The sequence below is a fragment of the Canis lupus genome, chromosome 27 (assembly GCF_003254725.2).
Source record: "Canis lupus dingo isolate Sandy chromosome 27, ASM325472v2, whole genome shotgun sequence".
Taxonomy (NCBI): domain Eukaryota; kingdom Metazoa; phylum Chordata; class Mammalia; order Carnivora; family Canidae; genus Canis; species Canis lupus.
Window position 1 is genome coordinate 39162060 of NC_064269.1, and position 24825 is coordinate 39186884.

At 46.0% G+C, this 24825-nt stretch overlaps 1 protein-coding gene across 1 annotated transcript in view; it reads left to right on the forward strand.

Annotated features, from left to right (window-relative positions):
- The window catches only part of VWF (von Willebrand factor), a 137338-nt gene that overhangs the window by 103729 nt on the left and 8784 nt on the right, over positions 1–24825 (forward strand). Inside the window, 10 exon segments of the mRNA XM_035707072.2 lie at positions 1245–1444; positions 7302–7404; positions 7837–7911; positions 9193–9297; positions 10299–10504; positions 12730–12879; positions 18364–18474; positions 19392–19572; positions 20291–20331; positions 20914–21030. Coding sequence (XP_035562965.2) covers positions 1245–1444; positions 7302–7404; positions 7837–7911; positions 9193–9297; positions 10299–10504; positions 12730–12879; positions 18364–18474; positions 19392–19572; positions 20291–20331; positions 20914–21030 — 1289 coding nt within the window.

Sequence of the window (24825 nt, forward strand, 5' to 3'; positions counted from 1 at the left end):
CACTGAACTTCAGCACCCCCAATTACTGAATATAACCCCTGATGTTCTCTGGAGGAAAGTCAATAATTCCAAGCTCTTGGAGTCTCAAAATTTATTATCATACAGCTGTCACAGCTCTAACTTATGGCTGGAGGACTTGGGCACTCTGGTCTCAGCTTAGGGTCTGATCAGCTATTTTCTATCTGGACCTTGCTTTCTGCATCTCAGAATGAGATCGTTGGACTAGATAGCTCCTAGGTTCCTTCCAGCTCTGGTGTTCTGAGTCCATTAGATGGAAGTACCTCCTTTTCAACCTGCCTACTGATCAAGGGGCAAATGATAATTTCCTGAATTACCCACAGTCCTTCTATACTTAGTAATTTCTTTGTCTACCCCTGGCTACTTATTGTGCATTTACGGGAAATGCTTGGTGCTTTAAATCCTTAGATACTCCCATCTTTTGTCTATCCCTGGCCACTTACTGTGCATTTACAGGGAAATGCTTGGTGCTTTAAATCCTTAGACGTTCTTGCCGGCTGCCTTGGCACCATGAGTGGGCAGAGTGGGACAAGAGAATTATCTTGTAGCTTTTCTTCATGCAACTCTTCATAGCTGTGGATTTCTTATTTAATTTAAGACGATTTTTAAAGGATTTAATACACCTGTATTCAAAAGAAAGACCCATAAAACTTCCTAAGGACACACAGGATCACATTATCAGTTAGGATTAAATTTGGCTCAAGTAACAGAGAAGTAAAATTCTCTGTTACACAGTTGGTCAGAGGGAGGTGGCTCCAGCTGTGTCTGGGTTTCAAACTGGATTCTAGGTTTTTGCTCATTCTCACTTGGGTGTGCTTTTTTTCTCATGGTTTAAGATGGAGCTCTCATCCTTACATCCAGGTTCCAAACAGCAGCATGGAGGAAAAAGGGGAAGGGACAAAGGACATGCACAGCTGTCCTTGAAAAAAAGAATTCTGGAAACTGCTATTGGAGTCTACATTTGCACCTACAGTTATTTGGTCAGAACTATAGTCATGTGACTATAGTTAGCTGCAGGGGAGGTTGGGAAATGTAGTCTGTAGTTTGTGGTCAGGTGCCTAGCTTAAAGGTCTATTTCCATGGAAAATGGAAGGAATAAAATTTAGTAGAAATTGGCCATTTCTGCCCGAGCAAGTTTGTTCAATGATTAACCTCATTGAAGCAGCTATGCCTCTGTTTCTCTCTGGTTGGTGTGAACTGAGTGTGACCTTGTTCTCTGTCTGTAGCTATGTCATGTCCACCATCCCTGGTGTACAACCACTGTGAGCATGGCTGCCCTCGGCTCTGTGAAGGCAATACAAGCTCCTGTGGGGACCAACCCTCGGAAGGCTGCTTCTGCCCCCCAAACCAAGTCATGCTGGAAGGTAGCTGTGTCCCCGAGGAGGCCTGTACCCAGTGCATCAGCGAGGATGGAGTCCGGCACCAGGTAGGAGCCTTGGCCTTTCACCTGCTATGGAGCTGCTTCTCTCTCAGGTCAGTAGGGTGAAGTGTTCACTAGTGATTGGCCCCCTCCAACTGTGGCAGCCAGGGTTAACTCTTAAGGAGATCACTGAAGAATAGGGAAGCATAAGGCATAATGACTCTGGAGCCAGACACATCTTGGTTCAAATCCTGGGTCTGTCATATATTAGCTATGTAAGCAAACACCAAAGTATTAATAACACATTATGACTACCACTACTTCTATTACCATCATTATATTAATGTAAATAGAAGGCTGCAGGAACCCAGAAGGGGATAGGAAAAGAATATATTAATAGTGGTGTCTAGTATTATTACAATATATTATGTACCTTGCATTGTACTAAGCATTATATATTCATTATCTCAACATTTTTTGGAAGTTTGTTTTGCAGGATATTGACAGTTACCTGTGGTCAAGAAAGGTTAAAGAACATTAGCTAGACAAGTTCCTTTATTGCAGGATTCTTTAGAGCTTTTAATGCGCTAATGTGTGGTGCAAGTGTGTAAGAGGGTTTTTGCTTCTCAAACTTATCTAACCATGGGACTTGTATGTGTGGTGGAGTGAGTGAATGTATATGTAGCATGCCCTTGGACTAGGGTTCTACAGAACAGAGTAGGATGTTTTATGTCATTTTAATAAATACTTAAAAAAATCTTTAAGACAAAACCAAAGCTTAGACAGCTTACTTTGCCCATGGACATGGTTTGTTAAGTGATAGAATTGCGAATTGGACTCAATATTTAAGGCTCTAACTCCAAAGAACGTGTTCTTTCTTTCTTCTTTCTTTCTTTCTTTCTTTCTTTCTTTCTTTCTTTCTTTCTTTCTTTTTCTCTCTTTTTTTCTTTTTCTCTCTTTTTTTGGAATGTGCTCTTTCTGATGTGTGAAAATGCCTTTTTGCTAGGTGTTCTTTGAGCTGATTTTCATGGGAATCGTGGAGTCAACAATTTTTGTAGCCCTTTACAGGTTTTTGAGTACATTTTGAAAGGATATTTACCAGACTCTCCCCCATCTTGGCCTAAGATGGCAATCATAGCTTCAAAGTTGACAACATGTACATTTGTAGTAGCTGGGCAGTGTGTGTGCACACGTGAATGTGTGCAGTGCTCCTGTCCCTTCCTCTTTGACAGTGACGCTACAGAACCTGATAGAGGGAGAACAGATTTGGCTTCTAGCAAAAGAGAGTGAGTGTATTCTATGATCAGGGGCTACACCCCAGACCTAACATCTCCATTATCACCAGGGAGGACTTTTGTCACTAAGCGAACCAGGTGAAGTGACTCATTATATTTAATCACACTGGCAGGACTCAAGGTAAAGCTAGCTAACCAATCTAGATAATGATGGAAACAGTTATTCCCGTAACTACACTATTCTGTCCTGAACAACGTAGGCCATGCAATGGACTGTTTCCTTTGATTCTCCCTCAAACTCTGTGGGGTCGTTATTACATGTGCCATTGAGTGGAAACTGAGGCTCGAATGGCAGGAGGTGATAAAACTGTGGTTCCTATCCATGACACCAGGGCATCCCACAGTGTCCTAGCCCTGCCTTCAATCCCAATGGAACTGTGAGCTAAACTTTGAGCTGCGTATTCATGGAAGCATGGGCGTTCATCCAGTTATTACTGGATGGTTCTCATCTGCTCTGTTTTGTTATTGGGCTTTATCCCAGTGGACCCCATTTGTTCTCACTGTGGAGTAGATGAATTAGGAGGGAAGACTAGTCACACTCTACTGCTGTATTTCAATTGCCAAATGAAGTAACTGCCTGTACTGTAATATTCTCCAAAAACGAGTCCATAAAACCATACATCACTCTCTCTGATCTGCACAGCTCTTGGGGTCCCTTCCTATAGGCTTGAAGGGTAGGTACTATTTATGTGTGGTGCCAGCACCCAGTGGTGATTTCAGCCTGCATTTGCTGGTAGTGCTAGGTGCTCTCAGAGGGAGGCAGAAATGGTCTCTGCCCTCTTCTTTGGCATTCTGCGATGAGAAGAAAGCTTGAGCTTGTAAAATGTTTCTGGCTCCAGGAGTATCATTTGGCTGCAGGGTGCTGAGAGTTGGAAGCTTGTGAATTTTATCTTCGTGTCTCCACCTGCCCCCTCTAACTCGACTTTCCTTCCCCACTCCCCTCACCTTCCATCCAACCCATTGGAATATGCATTTGAGTTGTGTGGAGAGTGCTTCTGAGTAGTGCAATATTTTGGACATAGAGACAGTCTTATAAACGTATTTCAGAACCAAGTGACAGTAAAATTAATCAAAAACTGTGAAGGGAACAAACACAGTTTTAGTTTACTTCAGAAAATATGGTTTAAATGGATGAAAATAGACATCTTATCAGCCACCTGCAATTTCAGCTTTCCCATTCACAGCAGAAAAGGAATAAAAATCTAACATGAAGAACATTTCCATTAAATGAAATTTCCTTAACTGAAAAATAAAGCTGAGACAACTTTTCTTCAGGGAAATAATCCAGAGTATAAATCTCTGGTGGTAACTTTGGAAGGGCAAAATATTTACCGGTTTCCATAGCCCTTGTTTACTTTACAGAATGCAGTGTAAACATATGAGCCTCTGTGGCGGGCTCAGGGGGGATCCAGGGCTGCGGGCTGGCTGTCCCTCTCTGGGTTGGGGGCTTGTGTGGGCAGCAGGGACCGCCTCCATCACCCAGGACGGAGCACCTGGAGCCTGAGCTTCCTCCCTGGTCTCTGCTGTTCCGTGGCGGCCCAGGAATTACATTTTCCTGCATCTGCCCTCAGATCCTTGGCTGTGGTGGGTGGTGCTTGGTCGTTAGCTGTGTCCCTTCTCTGACCTGGGGCTTTGAAGACTTCAGTTTTCCCTTTCAGATTCTCTGTAGGCTGTTATTTTGTCGTCTTCATTTAATTTAGAACTCCCGCCAGGTCTCATACCTGTTCTGCCCTGGAAATACTCCCTGCTGGCCGGGAGCCCAGTGGGCCATTCAGGACTGGCTGGAATTGGCCTGTCCTGGTGCAGGGGTGCCACCTGCTGGTGTGCTTGCTGCATAACTAGACAGGTGATGCGGCTGCAGAGCTGGCCGCTGGTGCTTGTAGCTTAGCATTAGGCCAAAAGGGCCTTTACAGGGATCATAGATTCTGTCCCTTGCCTCAGGCATGCCTCCTTAAAGCTTCCTAAAAAAATGAAAATCCCTAGGAAAGGGAGGCTTAATACCTAATTTTGGTCATTATTGTGGTATTGTCCACTCTCAGGATGGTGGGAAAGTTGTATTATTTTTTCTTGAATTTAGATATCTAAAGTTCACATTTAAAAAGACACAAAATCCCCCCAAAACATATAAAGAATATGATCCTCTCCTTTGACATCCCATCACGTTTGCCATTTAAAGGTCTAAATATAGAACCCTTGATTTGCCATTTTCTTGGCATCACCATCCTTGCAGAAAGCAGGAGAGAGGCAGGACAGAGAGAGGCCTACGGAGATGTGAGGTGTCCCCCTTCTTCTTCCTCTGAGGCCTGCGCCCTGTGCCCTCCCTGGCCTTCCCAGCCGCTAGGAGAGCACTGATCTCCCGGTGCTGGCTCCTGTCTTCTCCAGCCTGCTCACTCTCACCAGGGATGTCCTAATCCAACACTCCTCTCTTTGAGGCAGGGTACTGCTTACAAAGCTTCAGGGCTGCTCTTTGCCTACCATATTAAACGCCAGCTCCCGAAGCTGACAGAGAAGGCCTCTAGAATCATCTAGATGTCCACAGGACTTTTCATCCTCTGTTCCCATTTCTTTTTTCTTCTGCCTGAGTCCTTCCCTTCCAGCACAGGTGTACCTTGGTGAGGCCTTTTTGGAGCACTCCAGCCCCTGTGAACATTTCTTGTGCGCCTGCTGTGGCTCTTGTATTTTTCATTTTTAAAAAATGCTTTATTGAGCTCTAGTTTCCATACAGTAAACAGCACCTTTTTAAGGGTAAGATTTGATGTATTTTGACATATGCACATACCCATAAAGCTGTCATCACAGTCGAGATAACAAATATTTCCTTGGCAACTGCCAAGGTTGCCTCTTTTTAATGCATCCCTAGCCCCCATCTCCCACCCCCAGGCAACTGCTGCTTTGCTTCCTGACACTAGAGATGTATTACATTTTTTAGAGTCTTCTATAAATGGGATCAGGCTGTGTGTACTCCATTTTTGCCTGTCTTCTTTCACTCTGCATAATGCTTTTGAGATTCCCCCATGTTGCATGTTTTCATAGTTTGTTTTCATGGCTGAGTAATATGCCCTGCTGCAAATGGATCACAATTCATTTGTCTCATTCCACTTTTCATCGAGGAGTCTTATTTCCTCAATGAACAGCAGCTGTTGAGGGCTGGGACTGAGTATTCTGAACAACCTCCCCCCCCCACCCCCCGCAGCACTGGCAGTGTGACCTGCCCATGGCAGATGCTGTGATTACCCACAAGAGGCAGCTGTCATACAGAGAACACGTGGTGTCTGGAGCCAGGACTGCCAGGTCCAAATCCTGGGATGTACTTACTGCCTGGTCACCACGTTCCTTGTCTGTATCTCTATTCAGCATTTGTAAGCATAGATAATGACACCATATCTCCCCGGTATGGTTATTGTAAGGGTAGAAAGTGAATAAATGCAAAGCCCTTAGAAAGATATCTTGAACATATTTAATGCCAGTTATTGCTGGGAGGCAGTGGAGCATGGTGTCAAAAAGATGGATTGTGTGTTTGTATGGTGGCTCTGCCTGCTGTGATGGTGAGACCTAAACAGAGGCCTCAGCATTCTCATTTGACAAGTGGGAGTAATACAGATATCCTTACCAGAGGGCTGCAATGAGAATTAAACAAGTCATTTGTATAAAACCCATAGAACAGGGGCACCCGGTGGCTCAGTCAATTAAGGGGGTACCTTCAGCTCAGGTTGTGATCCTGGGATACTGGGATCAAGTCTGCATCCTGCTCCCTGTTCAGCGAGGAGCCTGCTTCTCCCTCTCCTTCTGCCCCATGGCCCCCATACCCTCCAGCTTCTGCTCTCTCTCTCTCTCAAATAAATAAAATCTTGAAAAAAAAACCCTCATAGAACAGTGGTACATAGCCTATGCTCTTTAGAGATTGGCTGGTATTATATACTGAGCGCTGGGAAGGTGTCAAGGGGGAGAGGTCAGAGGAGGACCAGCAGCGTGGGGGAAGGGTGATTTCCTTGGAGACCTCTGACCTCCTTTCTTCTCAGCTGACTGCTGACCGTGGAAACAGACGGAATAAATAAGACTCTTTTGACCTGGGAACATTTTAGAAGCCTTTGAGCTACTGGACAAGAATGCGTTTATTCAGAGACAGGCAATTTAAATGTGAATTTAATTTTAACTCTGCGTTTGACTCACCGAGTGTAGAGGGATCCCGGGTCCTGGCTCTGCAGCCCGCATCTGTGCTGGTCACAGTCTACAGGACAAGGCAGGTCCCAGTGCACTCCCTTTGTGGGTGAGGAAACTGGTCCCAGGGGGAGTGACGCCCCACACTGGAGTTCAGGTCTCCCTGACTTCATGGCCCTCCTGCAGGGAGGGTCCTCTACAGCCTATAGCTTGTCATTCCCCGAGGTTACAAAGCAGTGGGGCCACCTCTCTGGGCACCCCTGATGCTTCTCTGACTCTTTGCTCTCAGAGCCTCACACTGCTTTCAGCCTGTATGTGTTCAGCCTGTATGTGAGACTGATGGAGGCCTGGATTGGGGTTTGTGTCTCCTGAGGGGAGACCGAGCCAGAGATGGGGGCATGACCCCCATGACCTCTTAGGCTTTGTGTCCCTGGTGGCATGGGCCCTCCCTGAGCCTTGTTTTCCTTCAGTTCCTGGAAACCTGGGTCCCAGCCCACCAGCCTTGCCAGATCTGCACGTGCCTCAGTGGGCGGAAGGTCAACTGTACGTTGCAGCCCTGCCCCACAGCCAGAGGTGAGCCCCCCAACCGCCACCCCTCACCCCCTCTCCCTGCTGCTCTTGGAGGAAGAAGGATCCCTTGAGGCCCTGGCCATCCTGTCTGCATACCTGGTGGGCCAGATACAAACATCTTTTCCTCCATCACTGCTGCCCCAGCCTTCCTACTGGACTTGGGGTCCCCTTTTCTGTACCTGGGGGGTAGACACTATTAGAGGTTCATCCTGCTCCCCTCTCCAACCCCAGCTTGGCCTTCAGACTCAGAGTCTTCTGGAGGGCACATTTGAGGGGCCACCGGGACACACCAAGGAGATTCATTTGTCAGAGGCCCCTGGGCCTGATTCTTGGCAGGCCTCCCATGCAGGGCATGTGCTGGTATTCTGCAACATTTTACAGGCTGCATGCTGCAGCATTATTGATCTCTCTGCCTTCTGTGGCATTCTCCGTCAGCTCCCACCTGTGGCCCGTGTGAAGTGGCCCGCCTCCGCCAGAACGCAGAGCAGTGCTGCCCGGAGTACGAGTGTGGTATGTGTCCCGCCCTGGGCATTTCTCCAGGGTCCTGACCCTGGCCCTGGCCCCAGGTGACCCATGCGGCAGGTGCAGAAAGGTGTGGGTGGGCTCAGGCACAGGGTGCTCAAAAGGAGGTGGGTAAGGGCTGACTCTCTCTCCCCGCCCTACCCCACCAAATAGCAAGAGTCACCTTTGGAAAGTAGGATTTGCTTCCTAGGAAACTTCTGCAGTGAATTATTAAATGTAAGGTTTGAGAGCATTAAACAAACAAACAAACAAAAAGAATGGGGGTAATCTCTGGTGGGCAGTAGTGCAGAGATTTACTGAAGAAAAAGCCATGCCAAAGTAACCCATGTGCCTTTTCAATAAATTCAGAGTAGACTAGATATAGAGAAGGCCACACACAGGGCACCTTGATTTCAGCAAGTTATTCGTCAAAAGGTTTCATTATAGGCTTGCAAACTCCATGGTGAGTAATGGGCTGAATAAATAGTGTAATGAGATGAATCCAGAGCTGATGGAATTATGGTTAACAGGAGAGGAAATCTCCAGTGCCCCGTTGCTGTCCTGTCCAATGTGTTTATTAATTGTACGGATGGAGACATAAAGCACAGGCGTGTCAAGTTGGCAGTGATGCAAATCTTTGAGGGAGAGCAAATAGATCAAGGGATAGTCTACAGGGTCTAAAAAAGAATGAAATCATCTAGAAATTTATGTATGCTGATGAAATTTATAAGGCATGAATAAAGTCCCACATAGAAGGAGATGTGGCTTGAGAAAAACTTGTGGAAAATAGGTCTTAGCATGCTAACAATAGAGAGAACTGGGGGCATTATTTACCTCAGGCCCCTCATTTTATAGAAGGGATTAAACTTCTACAATGTGCCAGACACTTTGCCTCCATTATTTCATGACACCCTGAGACTGAGCCTGGAAGGTAGACCTTCCCACCTTGCAGAAGATGAGACCGAGGCCCAGAGAGTTCAAGTGATTTGGCTGAGATCTGAAAATCCCAGCAGTGACAAGAGTAATCAACACGAGCTTATCATAGGAATCGGATCTATCTTTATCTGTCTGTCTATCTACCTACCTATCACTCCTCCCCTTCTCTACCTCCACCTCTAACTTCATCTCATCCCTACCATGTACCTAAAACAGTAGAAGTCTGGAGGAATAGGAATAGGAATAGGAATAGGAATAGGAATAGGAATAGGAATAGGAATAGGAATAGGAATGTTGGGTCACAATAGTACCCTTGCTGACCTCTGAGTGGGCATCTCTCTTTCCTGGCCTCAGTGTGTGACCTGGTGAGCTGTGACCTGCCCCCGGTGCCTCCCTGCGAAGATGGCCTCCAGATGACCCTGACCAATCCTGGCGAGTGCAGACCCAACTTCACCTGTGGTAAAGCCTCTGTGGATGCGGAGAGGGTGGCGCGACCATTCTCTCCTAGCCTGGGGAAGGTGTCTTGTATTATAATTCATTGAAGTCTAGGTTTTGCATACATCTGGAATTCAGGGGTGGGGGTGGTAAGATTACACCTGGATTGAGCCCTCCTAGCCACATGTTGCTGCAGGCGTACCAGGTGCGGATTACTTGATTTGTATCAGTGGATACAAATCTGTAGGTGCCCCCTGCCTCCGTTATGTTTAACTATTGAGCCACCAAAGGGTATAGTGCCAGCATAAGTTGGACTAAAAGTAAGACAATGGCAAGGAACAGAATTGCATATGCAGCCTTTGAGAATACCCACCTTACATCAAGTGGAGTTCCTATCCTATTGATTTAGAGTCTCACTTGAGCTCCTAGATATAAGGCCTAGAGGGTAAGAGGAGATCTCTTTGTATTTGAAGGAAGTTGGGAAGAGGGAAAGGACACAGGAATGGGATTGCCATTTGTAAAATGATACTGTGGATTTGACAGAGTTGCTAGCATTCTTTCATTCAACATTGTTGGAGGACCTAAAACTATAGGGTATTGTTCTAGGTACTGAGCTGGGGATAGGATCACAAAAGCTACCAGCTTGTAAGCATACTTGCCCACACATGCCCAGGCTTATCTGGATCTTAGAGATTCTGTTTGAGGTCTCTGAGAATCCACAGCTGGAAGGACTTTCCTTCTTCATAGAGCGAAGACCAGGCAGCCTTCACTTCTCCTCTACTAGAAGTCCTAGCTTCACATTTTTCCTTTTGATGGATGTTCTTATTTTTTCTGCAGACGAATTGCTTTTTGGTATGATTGAAAATCCCATAGTCCTTGAGCTCAGCTCTTGGGCATTTCTGATTTAATATTCTGGGTCTGGAGTTCCCTGGGATCTTATTATCATAGCTGAATACTTATGAGCCCTGGCTGAATGCACTGCCCAGTGTGGCTGGACTGAGGCATCACCTGGTGCTGCCCCTCAGCCTGCAGGAAGGATGAATGCAGACGGGAGTCCCCGCCCTCTTGTCCCCCGCACCGGACGCTGGCCCTTCGGAAGACTCAGTGCTGTGATGAGTATGAGTGTGCATGCAACTGTGTCAACTCCACGGTGAGCTGCCCGCTGGGGTACCTGGCCTCGGCTGTCACCAACGACTGTGGCTGCACCACAACAACCTGCTTCCCTGACAAGGTGGGGGCTGCTTAGTTCTGGTTGGGAAGATGGCCAAACATTTGCTTCTCATGAAATATTTGCCTACCTAACCTTCCCCTCCTGCCCAACCCGAATACTTTAATGGTGGCTGAGCAGTCAGCATTCACCACAGCCTAATTAGCTTGGGAGGTATTTAGAGAGAACATACTATGTTCTTGGCATGGCTAGGTGCTAGGGTTACAAGCAAGCTATGAGACCTGGGCCCTACCATTAAAGAGCTTATTTTGTAGGTTAGTTGAGGAACTAATGAGATTGCATGAATTATTTAGCGACTGGTTAATAGTTTATTCATTTGTTTATTGCTATCAACTCATCGATGTAACCATCCATCTATCCATCCTTTCATCCATCCATCCATCCATCCATCCAATGTTTACTGAGTAACAACTATATTCTAGCAGAGCTGGGACTTTGTTAGGTGTTATGGGAGAAATGTAAGATGCAGACTACTTATGATCTTGATAGTATATGGAAGACAATTGCCTATAAATAGAATACAATAAAGTGTCAAGGGATAGTACAGCTGGTATGTGCAAATAGCCGTCTTCTGGGGGAGAGATCCACCAAGATGACCTATCGTGAGCCAGAATTGCAGCAGGAAGACCTGGGCATGATTGATGGTGAGCCCTGGAATGAATGACAGGGAGGAGCCATGGTTATCTTTCCCTGGATGCTTGCTGCTTGCAGGCTATCATTGCCTCCAGACCTTTTTGGTGAATAGAGCTTGGAAATATATTTTTAGAGAGAACAAAGCTCATGCACTCATAGTAATATTTTGGATTCAAATTCAATTATAAGGTTTTACTTAACTTCTTTGACTTATACTTCTACTATTTTTCTAAGTTGTAAATACTGGTTTCTTAACATAATTGACACAATTAGTTATTTGTTTTATATTACAACATGCCTAGAGTAGTCTCAAAAATAACAATGCCAATATTATTGCCAACAATTTAAGGCAACTGAGAGAGGTTTAAGATTTATTTGCAGTTCTTTAGTGTAGAAATATAACCCATTAGGGATATATGGCCAAAATCCTGAGTTTTAAAGTTATTTGAAATAACTATTTTTCTTGTGTTATTTTGCCACTGCTTTGATCTAGTTAATCAGATATTTTGGTTTGTTTTACATTTTTAGGGATTGCTTTTACTTCCTTTTTAATTTACTATTTTTGTACATGAAACATATCGTGGCATAGTAATATAGTTACTAATAATGCTGTAACAAATAGCCTCATACATCTGTCATTTTGTAGTTTGGGAAATTTGTCTTTTGAGATAGATTCCTAGAAGTAAGATTCTGGTTGGTAACATTTTCTAGCAGGCTTCTTCTTCTTCTTCTTTTTTTTTTTTCTAGCAGTCTTCTTAATAGAAGAACAAGGGGTCTCATTTAGTAAGGTCATTATATAGCAGCTGGAAGACCCAACAGATAAAGGATAATGGCTTATAAATACTTATACTCCTATGATGTGAATGAGAGTGGAGACCTGTTCACAGCTTCAGAGGGCAGATTCAGGATTAATGTCAAAACTGTCATTAAGTGTCCTGATCAAACAGCTTCCTTACTGCCTCATTCCTACAGAATAAAGTCTGAGTATTGTGTACCATGTGCATACCAGGCTTTACATATTCTGATCCCAATCAACCTTTGTAGCTCCATTTCCCATATCCCTTCTATAGCCTACAGTTCTTCCAAGTAGGACCCCTTGTCTCTTAAACATATCCCATTCTCTGTGCCCCAGAGTCTTTCCTTGTTATGCTCCCTGTCATCTGCAGGCTTCTGGGGGGCTCCTATTCATAGACCCCACTCACCTTCAGCCCATTATGTGTGGATGGGTGCTAAGTCCAGGAACTTTACTGGGTCTAAAGACTAGGGAACAGTTTTCTGTGTGATATGGGAGGGAGTTAAATGCAATTAAGACAGCGATGAGCCTGGATTAAGGCCACCAAGTGAGTTATTCCTGAGCCTGTGGTCCAAGAAGGACTCACCAGCACACACCAGCAATGGCTCTCTAAGGCTGGTGGGCAAGGAAGGGAAGAGGGCAAAATCTCCTTCATAAGCATCCCTCCAGGTGGGCAGAGACCATGTTAGTTTTATGTACTGCTGTATTCTCAGCACCTAAAGCAAGTTCCACACATAGTAGGCACTTACTTATTGTTTCAATGACTGGAATAAGTTTGCTCATGGAAATCTTGTGTTTGTAGGTGTGTGTCCACCGAGGCACCATCTACCCTGTGGGCCAGTTCTGGGAGGAGGCCTGTGACGTGTGCACCTGCACGGACTTGGAGGACTCTGTGATGGGCCTGCGTGTGGCCCAGTGCTCCCAGAAGCCCTGTGAGGACAACTGCCTGTCGGTAAGGGGAGCAGAGGGGCTGGGCACTGCCTGGAGCAGGCAAGGGAGAGAGTGGGGGAGTGGGGGTTCTGGGAAGGGGCAAGAGACCCCTTGAGTAATTTCTGGTTCAGGGCCAGAGATGAGGGGAAGGAGAGGACTGAGGTTGGGTGAAAGGCAGCATTAGGGGAGGATTGCTGTTCTATCTTTCTGTGAGTCTGTCCTTGGCCAATGGCCATGTCTGTTGTATGGTCTTGAGTCCAGAGGGCTGTGGAGTTGGTTTGAGCAGAAATTGGATATAACACCTAGAAAGGAGGACCTGATTTTTCCCCATATCTTCCTCCTCAGATATCACCTCAACCTGCCCCTAGAACAGACACATGTTTTTACTTTTCTGAGGTTCCCCCAGTTTCAATGTCCTATAATGTATCTACACAAATTGGTGATTTTTCAGACCACATTAATAATTTGCGGGACAGGAAACATGATCACTGCTATAGCTCAATTCAACTCTAATTCTTGTGGTACCTGCCCCTAAGGCCCCTGTGTGTTCTGGGGCATTCTATTCTTGCACATTTTTTAAAAAAGATTTTATTTATTTATTCATGAGAGACACACACAGAGAGAGGCAGAGACACAGGCAGAGGGAGAAGCAGGCTCCATGCAGGGAGACTGATGTGGGACTCAATCCTGGAACTCCAGGATCACACCCTGAACCAAAGGCAGATGCTCAACCGCTGAGCCACCCAACCATCCCTATTCTTGCACATTTAAGACTGATCAGACCCTTGGGGTGCTTGGGTGCCTCTGTCGGTTAAGTGTCTGCCTTCGGCTAAGTTCACAATCCCAGAGTCCTGGGATTGAGCTAGAGTTGGAGTCCAGCTCCCGGCTCAGCGGGGTATCTGCTTCTCCCTCTGCTTCTGCTCCTCCTCCTGGCTCATGCTGTTTCTCATAAAATAAAATAAAATAAAAAAATAAAATAAAATAAAATAAAATAAAATAATAAAAAAAATAAAATAAAAAAATAAAATAAATAAAATAAAATAAAATAAAATATAAATAAAATAAATAAATAAAATAAAATAAAATAAAATAAAATAAAATAATTGGATCCTAGAAAAAAGGGCGTGATGATGTACAGGGAGAATTGGGGTCAGATTCTGGTTTAGTACTATTATTATTATTATTCCTTCAGTGTTATCAGGATGATAAAAGATAAAAGAGGAGTAGCCAGGACAGACAAGTACATATATCTTGTGCTTGTCTTCATAACAGTAGTGGAGCTAATGCTCTTGATGCTGGTTTGGAAGTGGGTGGTTTGTTGATGGAAGTGGGGGCCCAATTATGAATCTTGAAGTGGGAGCCTCTGCTTAATTCATCTGCTCTCTACCTGCCTTGCTGTGACTGAGGAGGAGTGGAATTGTGAGGCACCCTTGGGAGAGGATGATGCAGTGGTATCCAGGTATGTCCACTGGGAACACTAAGTTTTGGAAACCCGTTGGTCTGCATCTCCTCCCACAGGCCATGGAAGGTGATGGAAATAACTTGCTATCAAGCAAGGGAGTGCTGCTTAGAGGTCATTTTTGTAAAACTAGCCCCCTCTCTCTATATTTTTAAATATTTTATTTATCTATTTATTTATTTTTAAAGATTTTATTTATTTATTTGAGAGAGAGACAGACAGAGATAGTGAGAGAGAGCAAGAATAGGGAGGAGAGGGAGAAGCAGGCTCCCCACTGAGCTGGGAACCTAATATGGAGCTTGATCCCAGGACCCTGGGATCATGACCTGAGCCGAAGGCAGATGCTTAACTAGCTGAGCCACCCAGGCGCCCCAAGATTTTATTTATTTATTTATTTATTTGAGAGAGAGAGAGAGAGAGAGAGAGAGAGCATGAGAGCAAATGGGTGGAGGGGCAGATGGAAAAGGAAAGAATCTCAAGCAGATACCATGTTGAGTGCGGAGCCTGACACATGACTCGATCTCACAACCTTGAGATCATGACCTGAGTCAAAATTAAAAGTTGGACACTTAACCAACTGAACCAACCAGGTGCCCCAGCACCCAATATATTTTGTGTATCAGTAGGAAGTTTTGATTGCAAAGAACAGACTCCACTCAAGCTAACTAAAATCAAAAGGGGATTTATGAAAAAGAGAATGTCTCAGATATGAAATGCAGGAGATGTGAATGGGCACCACAATCATAGAACATTTCTTTTCATTTATCCCATGAGCCCCTGTCTCTGCTTCTCTCTGCCCATCTGTTCCAGCTTCTCTACAGGCCAACTGCTGGTGGGAGGAAGTCTTGTTTTCTCGTAAATTTCATTTGCACATGGCTTTATTGAATCTGGCTTCCACTCAATATGGCTTTGCAGATCAGGGTTCATCCCTGTATAATCTGACTTCCTCAATCTTTGTATTCCATAGAGTAACTTCTCAGGAAGAAAATTGATGGGCTCAGCTCAGCCTCTGGATTGGGTCCTCTGTCCAGTCCTCATCTGTCCCAGTCAACTATTAGGGAGGGTGCAGGTCTTGTGCTATAAACCTACCTGTCTAGAGGTGGTGCTGGAGACAATTTCACAAAAACTATGGGTATGGAGGTCAGGGGAATGGATGGAGGTGGCACCATGTCTAGATCTCTTGACTACATGATTGCTCCAGGGAATTATTTTAGAGACATGCTGATCTTAGAGACTGAATATTTACACCTTCTGGGAAGAAGGGGGCCTAGTGCTTTAATAAAAGCTGAAGGGATGTGGGAGGCTGTACCATGATGTGTTGAGTTGAGGTGGGAGCTTCAGTGAAGCTGAAGAGAAGTGAAGAGATGGCTTCAGACTTCATTCTTCAGAGAGGGTAGTATCAGCTCTGGTCCGACTCCAGAGACATTTGGGCTCACTTACCCAATGTCTGAATTCATTTACTGTCTAGGTTGTGACATCAAGCAAACATAGGACAGCATTACCCCAAAAGAATAACATTACCACAGCCCTATGATTCTTCTTTTCTGAAGCCATAGTCTGCAGAAATAGACTTTCCCCAACCAACTCCGTGGTTCTCAGCTTTTCATGTCAGAAAAATGTAAAGCTAGAGAGGGGCAATGCTGGCTTCCCATGGAGTTTTATAGGTGGACTTTTGTGCATATGGCCTTGCTTTCATGTTGACAACGAGAAATTCCCACTCCTTTGTATAAATCTTGGAGGAGTTTTTCTTTGAAGGCTTATGACCACCAGATTCTCTACTCTTAGACTCCAGAATCAGACTACTTCATGGAATTTTAGGAACTGTGTTCTGAGGGACTGAATAAAATGCATTTCATTTCATTTATCTTCATGATTCTCTTCCAGAAGGAAGAGGAAGTAGGGCTGGTCTTCCCACTTGCCAGAAAGGATGCAGAGGACTAGCACAGGCAATGAAGCTTGAGATCAAGCTGGTGGATGACAGCTCATTTGAAGTCAGTAGACAGGGAGTGTCCTGACTACTGGCCCCGTGCCCATTCTGATAGGCTAGTATACTGGCAACACCAGCATTGCAAGGACCAGTCTGATCCAGCCGAGAGACAAGGGACCAGAGTCCTATGCCTCCTACCTCCATTTCAGCTATGACAATTGCTTCAAGGATTATGTTACTAGGCACATCAGGAATTTATTCTCAGGGGCATCTGCCTTCAGATTAGGTGTATATTAGATGTACTTAGTTCCATTCTTTTTTGCAAATATTTATTTATTTATTTATTTAAGAGAGAGAGAGAGAATGAGCAGGGGAGGCAGAGGGAGAAGGAGAGAGAATCCCAAGCAGACTCCTCACTGAGCATGGAGCCTGACATGGGGCTTTATCCCACAACCCTGAGATCACAACCTGAGCCAAAACCAAAACCAAAACCAAGAGGTGGATGCTCAACTGACTGTTCCACCCAGTTGCCCCTACTTAGTTCTGTTTTAAATTGCAGAACCAGAGGAAACAGGTTGGAGAAGAGTAAGGAGAAGGTGTGAGATGTAGACTTTGAACAGGTATAAGCTAGAGGATTTGGAGGAGTATGGGAAAAGAAGGAGAGATGACATACAGGATGAACCTTGGTTGCACAGCAAGAAGATGGGGATATTGGAAGTGTGGAAGTAATCTTAGAAAGATGGCAGCCAGGAAATTTGGAGTGGAGGCATGGCTAAGAGTACTTGAGCATGCAAAGTTGGTGGGGTTTTGGGAACAAGGCCTCTGGTCTGGGAGTCAGGCAACATACGGACATGTTTGCCTGTGATGGGGGAGGGAGGCAGCAGCAAACAGGAAGATTATGCGAATCCAGATGACCCAGCACTCTGAGAGAGACACACAAGACTGACTAGGTCCTTAAAGGGATTAATGACTCACTTCTGTGATCCCTTGAAACGTTGCTTCTTTTATGGCACTTTGTATATTCTGCTTGTAGTGGAGGGTGTCTAGATTTTTTTTTTCTAATTTGTTGGCTCCTCCAAAGTACCCCAGTACATCATAGATGCACAATAAACGACTAGAATCTCAGCTGATAAAAGACTGGGGATGGCTCAGTGGGCACTGCTGTGACGCAGGTGGGGATATAAGTAGGTCCCATGTAGATGGTGCAAAGTTGAGCCAAGTCTCTGGAGTGCTTGCATTCTCCCCAGAGAGAGGCACCAGCGTTGTGTGCATCTCCTGACTCGGCCCTGCTCTTGAGTGTTCCTGTGGAACAGAGCAGGCTTGGCATCCACGCCCATCCTGAACAGCTGCTGTCATTCCTTCTCTCTCAAGGATAGAGCTCCAAGATGAAGCATGATTCTGGATTCTCTTTCTGTGGCTCCTGGGACGAATGCACACAGCAGTGTTTTGGCTGTTCTTTGTATATTGCTTCGGAGTTTCTGTGGAGGATTTCAGTCCAAGTGCCTAATGCTTTGGCCAGATGGGAGGAACCTCCAAGAGGCAAGAGGGGCTGGCCTATTTATAGGATGCTGGTCTCCCTGGCAGGATTTCTGGGAAATATCCATCTGTGTACTTTCTTATCTTACTATGCCCCATAAACCACTAGGTAATATCAAGCAATAGTCAGGGCAAACCCAGCTCTGCACATTGGTGAGAGGTCAAGAAGCTCAACTTGTATAGGTGTTTATCCCTATTAGAGCAGAGACTAGATCCTAGGCATCCTGATTGTTCTTCCCCAGTCAGCGAGGAGCCCTAGATTTGTCATGATAAACATCATGCCAGCTAGCTGCTTCTGAGTGAGTTCTGGGCTGTCTTTAATACTCCCATGGGCTAGATCTTGGTCTGAGAGTGGAAGCTCTCAGAGAGTAGGGTTATGTCTCTTCAGCTAGCATAAGACTTAGGGGTTGGTGCCTCCTGACCACTTCTTAGCATGATCCTGAAACTGGTGGATGACAGGGATGAAAGTGTTGACTCCAAACAGTCTGCAAAGCCCCAAGGCTCAGGACACATATGGAGCAGATAAGAACACCTGTGCCTTTGTTGCTGGGCTGTCCTTCCTCTTTGTCCCTTTTATTTTTCAGGGCTTCACTTATGTCCTTCATGAAGGCGAGTGCTGTGGAAGGTGTCTGCCATCTGCCTGTGAGGTGGTCATCGGTTCACCACGGGGCGACGCCCAGTCTCACTGGAAGAATGTACGTCTGGGACCCAGGCAGGGTGGGAAGAAAGGTAGTGACCTTACCAGGGTGGCTGTCCATTCTGTGGTCCAGTGTTGGCTTTGACCGTTTTCCCCACCTTTTGGTTTCCCCACAGGGAGTGCATCTGGCTGTGGTACTATCCAGATGTCCCCTGGGATTACTTTGCCCCTTAGGAACAGTTGAGATTGTCTCAGACTTCCCATTTGGTAGATGTGGGGAGAGGTCCAGTTCCTGCTCTAAGAGTTCTCTGAACTCCTGGGGGATTTGTGTCCTCCTGTTTACCTTCGAATCTGAGGTCTGGTTTCCCTGAGGGGTTGGTGTGGGGTGGTGGCCTCACCATCCTGCAGGCATTGTAGGCCTACCACTGTTCCAAAGCTCCATGGGCTCTAAGTACAGTTGTGCCCTGTGTTGGGCCACTCATCCACAGGCCCAGAAGCCCCAGGGACAGATTGCTGGGCTGTAGGGGTCAGATGGCATCATCCCTAGCCCCTTGAAGAGTAGGTGGGAAGTAGCCCCTGGCTGGGAAATGGGTGGAGTTTCCCTTCCACACCTCTTCTATGTTAGCCCATGCTGCTGCTTCTTGGTCAGAGTGCCCTAGAGCCTCTGAACTCAGTTCACAGCCAGTGCCCAGGATGGAGGGGAGTGTCCCCAGGCTTCCCTAAAGTTGTGAAGACAGTGTCTGTAGAACTCATGGCTCTGAGCTAGGATCGTGGTCAGGGTGACTTTGACCCAGACTCACTGAAGGACTTGGGATGTGCCCCATTCATTCCCTCTGTGGGTCTTACCCTATGTGTGGTACTTAGATGTTAAGCTGGGGCTCATCCCCAGAGCCCAGATTGGCTCCCTGAGAGAACAGCACACTCCCATTGGGCCCTCGGCCCCAGCCTTACTCAACTCCAGTGCTCTAACCACAGGTTGGCTCTCACTGGGCCTCCCCTGACAACCCCTGCCTCATCAATGAGTGTGTCCGAGTGAAGGAAGAGGTCTTTGTGCAACAGAGGAATGTCTCCTGCCCCCAGCTGAATGTCCCCACCTGCCCCACGGGCTTCCAGCTGAGCTGTAAGACCTCAGAGTGTTGTCCCACCTGTCACTGCGGTAAGGCGTGTGTCCAGGGGCCCTACATCTAAGCCTATCTGTCCACCAAGGGCTCCTGAATTCTTTGCCTTTTAAGCAACTAGGGAAATGGGCAGGATCCAAATTCTCCTTTCTGCTCCTAATGGTTTTGTGGGAAAGCAAATAAGATGAGAGAAAATCACAGGCTCCTGAAGGTCATCACTGTGCTCAGTGACTGTCTACCATTTTACTTCCATTTGCTCCTGCGAGTTAGTGAGTAGCAGACTCACCAACTCCAGACTTCTTGATCATTCACTGTATTGCCTCTACTGGGAAGGGGTACTCCCAACTTTCCACCTCAACCCTGCCAACAAATCAACCAACAAAATAGCGACTCTCTCTACCACCTGCTGTGAGTTCTTAGTGTGATTTGATTCTGGGACTTGAAGTTTCCAGAGCAGAGTTCACTCTTTCAGAAGCCCAAGTGCCCTCCCCATCACTCCTGAAGTGTGGACCATGAAACAAGGCTGTTGCCTTGAGGACCAGGGGAGAAAGGTCTCAGTGTGGGCTGGGTGGCAGGACACAGGCAGTCTGCCCTTGCTTGGCAGGCCTGGGGAAGCATGGCCACTGTAGCCCTGGCAGTAGGACCCACGGCTCCTGGGGGTGGGGCGGGGTGAGGGACTGCAGATGTAGGAGAGGGGCACAGGTGGGGAGGAGGAGACCCTGAGGGATCAGCCCTGCACTTTTGTCTCTCCCCTAGAGCCCCTGGAGGCCTGCTTGCTCAATGGTACCATCATTGGGGTAAGCCTTCTTCTACTGGGCGAGTTGTGGGGGAGGCCTCGGGGCATTGTGGGAAGGGCAGGCAGCTCAGTCATTCTGAAGTGGAAAGGAAAGGAAACAGGGAGCCCTACCCTCCATTTTCCTTTTTATTTTTTTATTATTTATTTATTTACTTATTTTTTTTTATTATTATGTTTTCCACTTTCCATTGGCTCCTGGCTTCCCTGGCATCCTGGTGCCCAGGCTCCTGCTGTCTTGCTGACTCTCTAGGGACTCACCTTCTGCCTCCTACTCGGGCTCATCGGCATCTCTTCTGTGTGCAGAAGAGCACTCTGATGGTGTGACACACCCTTCAATCCATCCTCTTCTCCCCCTGCTCAGGCTCCCTTGCTGGCATAAAAGCTCTGACTTACTATTGCCATACTTGAGGTGGGAGGGCAGGAAGGGAGTGGGCCACTGGACACAGGAGGAGCTTCAGGGTGGTAGCTCATCTTGGCTGTGGGCAGCCAGGCCTCCTTTCTCCTCAGGTATACTGCTGAGGTGAGTGGGAGGGTCAGGGGGTCAGGGTTCTGGGAGGCCTGACCCTGGTGCCTCTGGTTTCAGCCGGGGAAAAGTCTGATGATTGATGTGTGTACAACCTGCCGCTGCACCGTCCAGGTGGGAGTCATCTCTGGATTCAAGCTGGAGTGCAGGAAGACCACCTGTGAGGCATGCCCCCTGGTAAGAGGGTTGTCAGGGACCTAGGATCCCTAGGTACCAGGATACTTGGGGGATCCAAGCACTGGGACCTCACTAGGATCTATCAATAAAGCTTTTGTTATTTTCTGATTGTGGACAATATTTAACAACTATCATGAAGAGTCTTACTTTGTAAATTCAAAGAATAAACACAAGGCTTATAGTACCATTTTTATAGATCTTTATTTTTTTATACTACATTTTAAGAAGCATCACTACATTCTGTGATAACTTTAAAAATTAATTAGTTAACAAATATTTATCAGACACTTATTATGTGTAAAATTCTATGCAATATTCCTTGGGACAGATGTACCTCAACCTATACTTTCATTATTGGGCATGGAGGTGGCTTAAAATCTTTCACCCTGTTTCTGCCAGGCCACAATGACTATGTTCACTCTGAAAGCCTCCTGAGGGTGGATTCTGAGAAGTGGAATCGTCATTTCTAGTTGGATAGATTAAAACTGCATTTCACTGTTTTAAATTCTGACTCAGCCCCACCCCACAGAGCTGGACCAATGCTTCTTCCTCAAATCCCCATCTTTGTTGGGGGCTCCTGCTTTTCTTGAAAACACAATTGGTCAGATGAGCTTCTCGGGAGCTAGAGGCACAGAATACAGTAATAGCTCTTTTAGATGGTGCAAATGGAAGGCTTTCCCCCTCAACTTTGCCAGAGAGCAGGTCGGCTCTGGGGCGGAATCTGGGAAGAGTCCTTCATATGAGTAGGAGCAAAGTCAATCAGAGCAGGAGGGGACTTCAGGAGGATTGTGATGAAGAACACTTGAGCAGGTCCTTCGTATGGAGTGTTCTACATGTGTGTTCTTTCTGGCACTTGGCAGAGTCACTCTCAAAGTAGGGGCTTAATAAAATATATATGGAGTGAATGGGTCTATGGGAGACACAGCGATTTCTTACAGAATGATTCCAAGAGAACATTCCTGCCTCAATTAGAACGAAGCCAATACATGCTTTTTTATTTTTTTAAATCCCAGTTGGTGCTTTAGGGTTTTGGATGGTGTATGTGCATGTAACAGCTCCCCTAGAATACATCTAGGCTTGAATACAGAATGAAATAATGCTGTGTGGAGTTTGTGGCATCTTTTTCACCTTGGATGCCCACTGAACTACAATCAGTGCAGGAAAAAGTCCCCACCAGCAGCCTCTGGAAGGAACGCTTTCTGGAGGGCAGGCTGCTACCTCTCTAACAGTGCCCTCTAGTGCCCAGAAGGTAGCACCGTAAGCTCCTCTTGCAACCATAGAAATCCAGCCTTAGAATCAATCCAGTCTACATCTAGGTTTCAGTATTTTTAAATCCATGGCCCTTTTTGGTATTCTCCCTCCTTTCCTCCAAAAATTATGATATCCCCCATGGCAGTGTCTCCACTTCCTACCTCTTGAGAACTGCTAGATTCGTCCTCCTTCCATGTATCTCCCAACTTTTGCTGAAAACTGCCTCAGTTGTCTCCATTCTAGATCAGCACCCTTAACTGGTCTTGCCACGCTCCTCTGCTGTGATGGTCAGAGGGGTCTCCTGCAGGTGAGGAGCTGTGGTGAATTGAGCTTAGGTAGGTCTGCTTGAACTGCCTCATCAGACTAAAGTGTTAGTGTCACTAGACAGGTGAGTCCCCATTTCCTCCCAGGGGAGACCGTGCTTATACCTAAAAGGGCTATGAGACACAGGCAGGGCAGTGTTAGGGGTGGGATGGGACATGAGCAAGACTGACTGGGCTGCTCAGACCTACACAGGTGAGGCAGGGAACTTGACTGGCAGGCAGAGGAAGTGGCTGCTCCTGATTGGATGTTCTGAGGAAAGCCCATTAAGCAGCATCTTACTAGGCCACCAGTGGCTCAGACAAGCCCTCTTACCTGGTGCAGCTGCATTCTGGCCTTGTAGGGCAGTGGATGTGCAGAGGGTCTGTTTTCTTTGTTTACTCCAGCAAGTGGGTCCTGCCATGCTCCCCCTCTGCTCCCCTCCCTTGTTCCCAACTCCAAAATCATCGCCCCTCTCTATTACCTTCCACCCTCTCTTCTTTTTCTTCTGTTCTTTCTCCCTCCACAACACCCTCTGCCTTTCCTTTTTCATGGCTTAATTGTGCGCTCTGCCTCTCTGGCATGTGGGTTTTGTCTCCACTGCTTCACTTAGCAGCCTGTTCCTCCCTTTGTCCCCTGCCCACTTGCTTTTCCTTGTAAAGATTTTGTCCACTTCCCTCCCCTTGGGCCTGCTGAGCAAAGGGTGTTTCCAGGTCTCTTCTTCTGACACTTCCCTGAAAAGAAAAACACCCAGATCTCCATTCCCACAAAAATCCTGCCTGATTTAAGCCCTGTTTAATTTCCTCCTCCTGACTGTAACCACCCACACTCACTCATACTGTTATTCCATCCTTTTCTTTTTGTCCCCTTTACTTCAGCCCCACACCTTTCATGAATCGTACATTTTTGAAAACACAGTTTAAAGCTCATCAGTGAAAACAACCTGATGGCCTCAAACTCCAGCAGTGTCCTTCCCAGATTGAACCTGTGGTGGGGACCCAGGATCCCTGATTCTGTGCTGATTCTGCACTCATGTGCTTTCTACACAGCCTACTGCCTGACGATATATTGAGTTCAGAAGCTTGGTTTATGAGCAGCCAGTTGTTTAAATTCATTCTGAGCAAGCTGACTCCTAACCTTGTCTGCCAATTAGGAGTTAGGAGTGTTCAGCCCATGTGCAATGAACATAGGAGCAAGGCGGAGAAGCCCACATTTTCTGTCTGAAGGCTTCAAACTGACTGACTAGAGATTCATGTTAGGAAAACCTCAGGACCCGAATGAATGAGTCTCTAAGTGGTTATTACTAAATGTGGCAAAATGAGAAAAACAATGACATTGTAGTTGGTTTCTCATATAATTCAACTTATTTTTTAAAAATGTTGTGAGATTATGTTCTTTTTTTTTTTTTCCCAAAGTGCTGGGTTGCATTAAAAGAGCTTTAATTTAGCTGCAGTGATGAAGCAGCTGATGGTAGCTTTTTGGTTTTTATTTTATTAACATTGTTGAAAATACTCTTACTTTGCAAGATAAAAGTTGGTCACCCTCGGTTGTCTCTTTGGGGACATTTTTGCAAGACAGTGAAATCTTATTGTCTGGAAGCTGTTGCTTTTTCCAGTGTAGATGTAAATGAAGGGCTGTCACTTAAAGCCATAGTCAAGGAGTTCCCAGCTCAACTCATCTCAGTGAGTGTAGGAGGCCTACTTAGAGCCAGGTGTGGGGCTACAATGACAACAGCATAGATTTAGTTTGAATTTACATGCTTCTCAGGGAGAACAAATGAAAATTTCAGATTGTGTTAAGTGTTATGAAGAATGTTTGTGTGTGTGTGTGTGTGGTATCTTGCAAGACCTCTTTGAGGAATGGTATTTGAAATGATTACTGAAGAATGAGAAAGAACTAGCTATATGAAGCATGGGGAAGAGCATTCCAGATGGAGGGATAACATACACAAAGACTCTCAGTTGAGGAGGTTGGCATGTTCATGGTCCTAGAAGGTGCACACGGGTAGATTGTCAAAAGCCAGGGTATGGTGGTAGAAGATAAGGTCATAAAATTAGGAAAGAATCATACATACAGGGCATTGTAGAACATGCTAAGAAGATTGGATTTTATCCTAAATGCAGTGGGATGCCATAGAGAGCTGGTCCCCCCTCCCAGCTGCCCCTTTATAGTATGACGAGTTAACAAGTTGGTGACTTTATTTTTAAAATTTTTGTAAAATTATTATTTCTTAAAATGGGGATA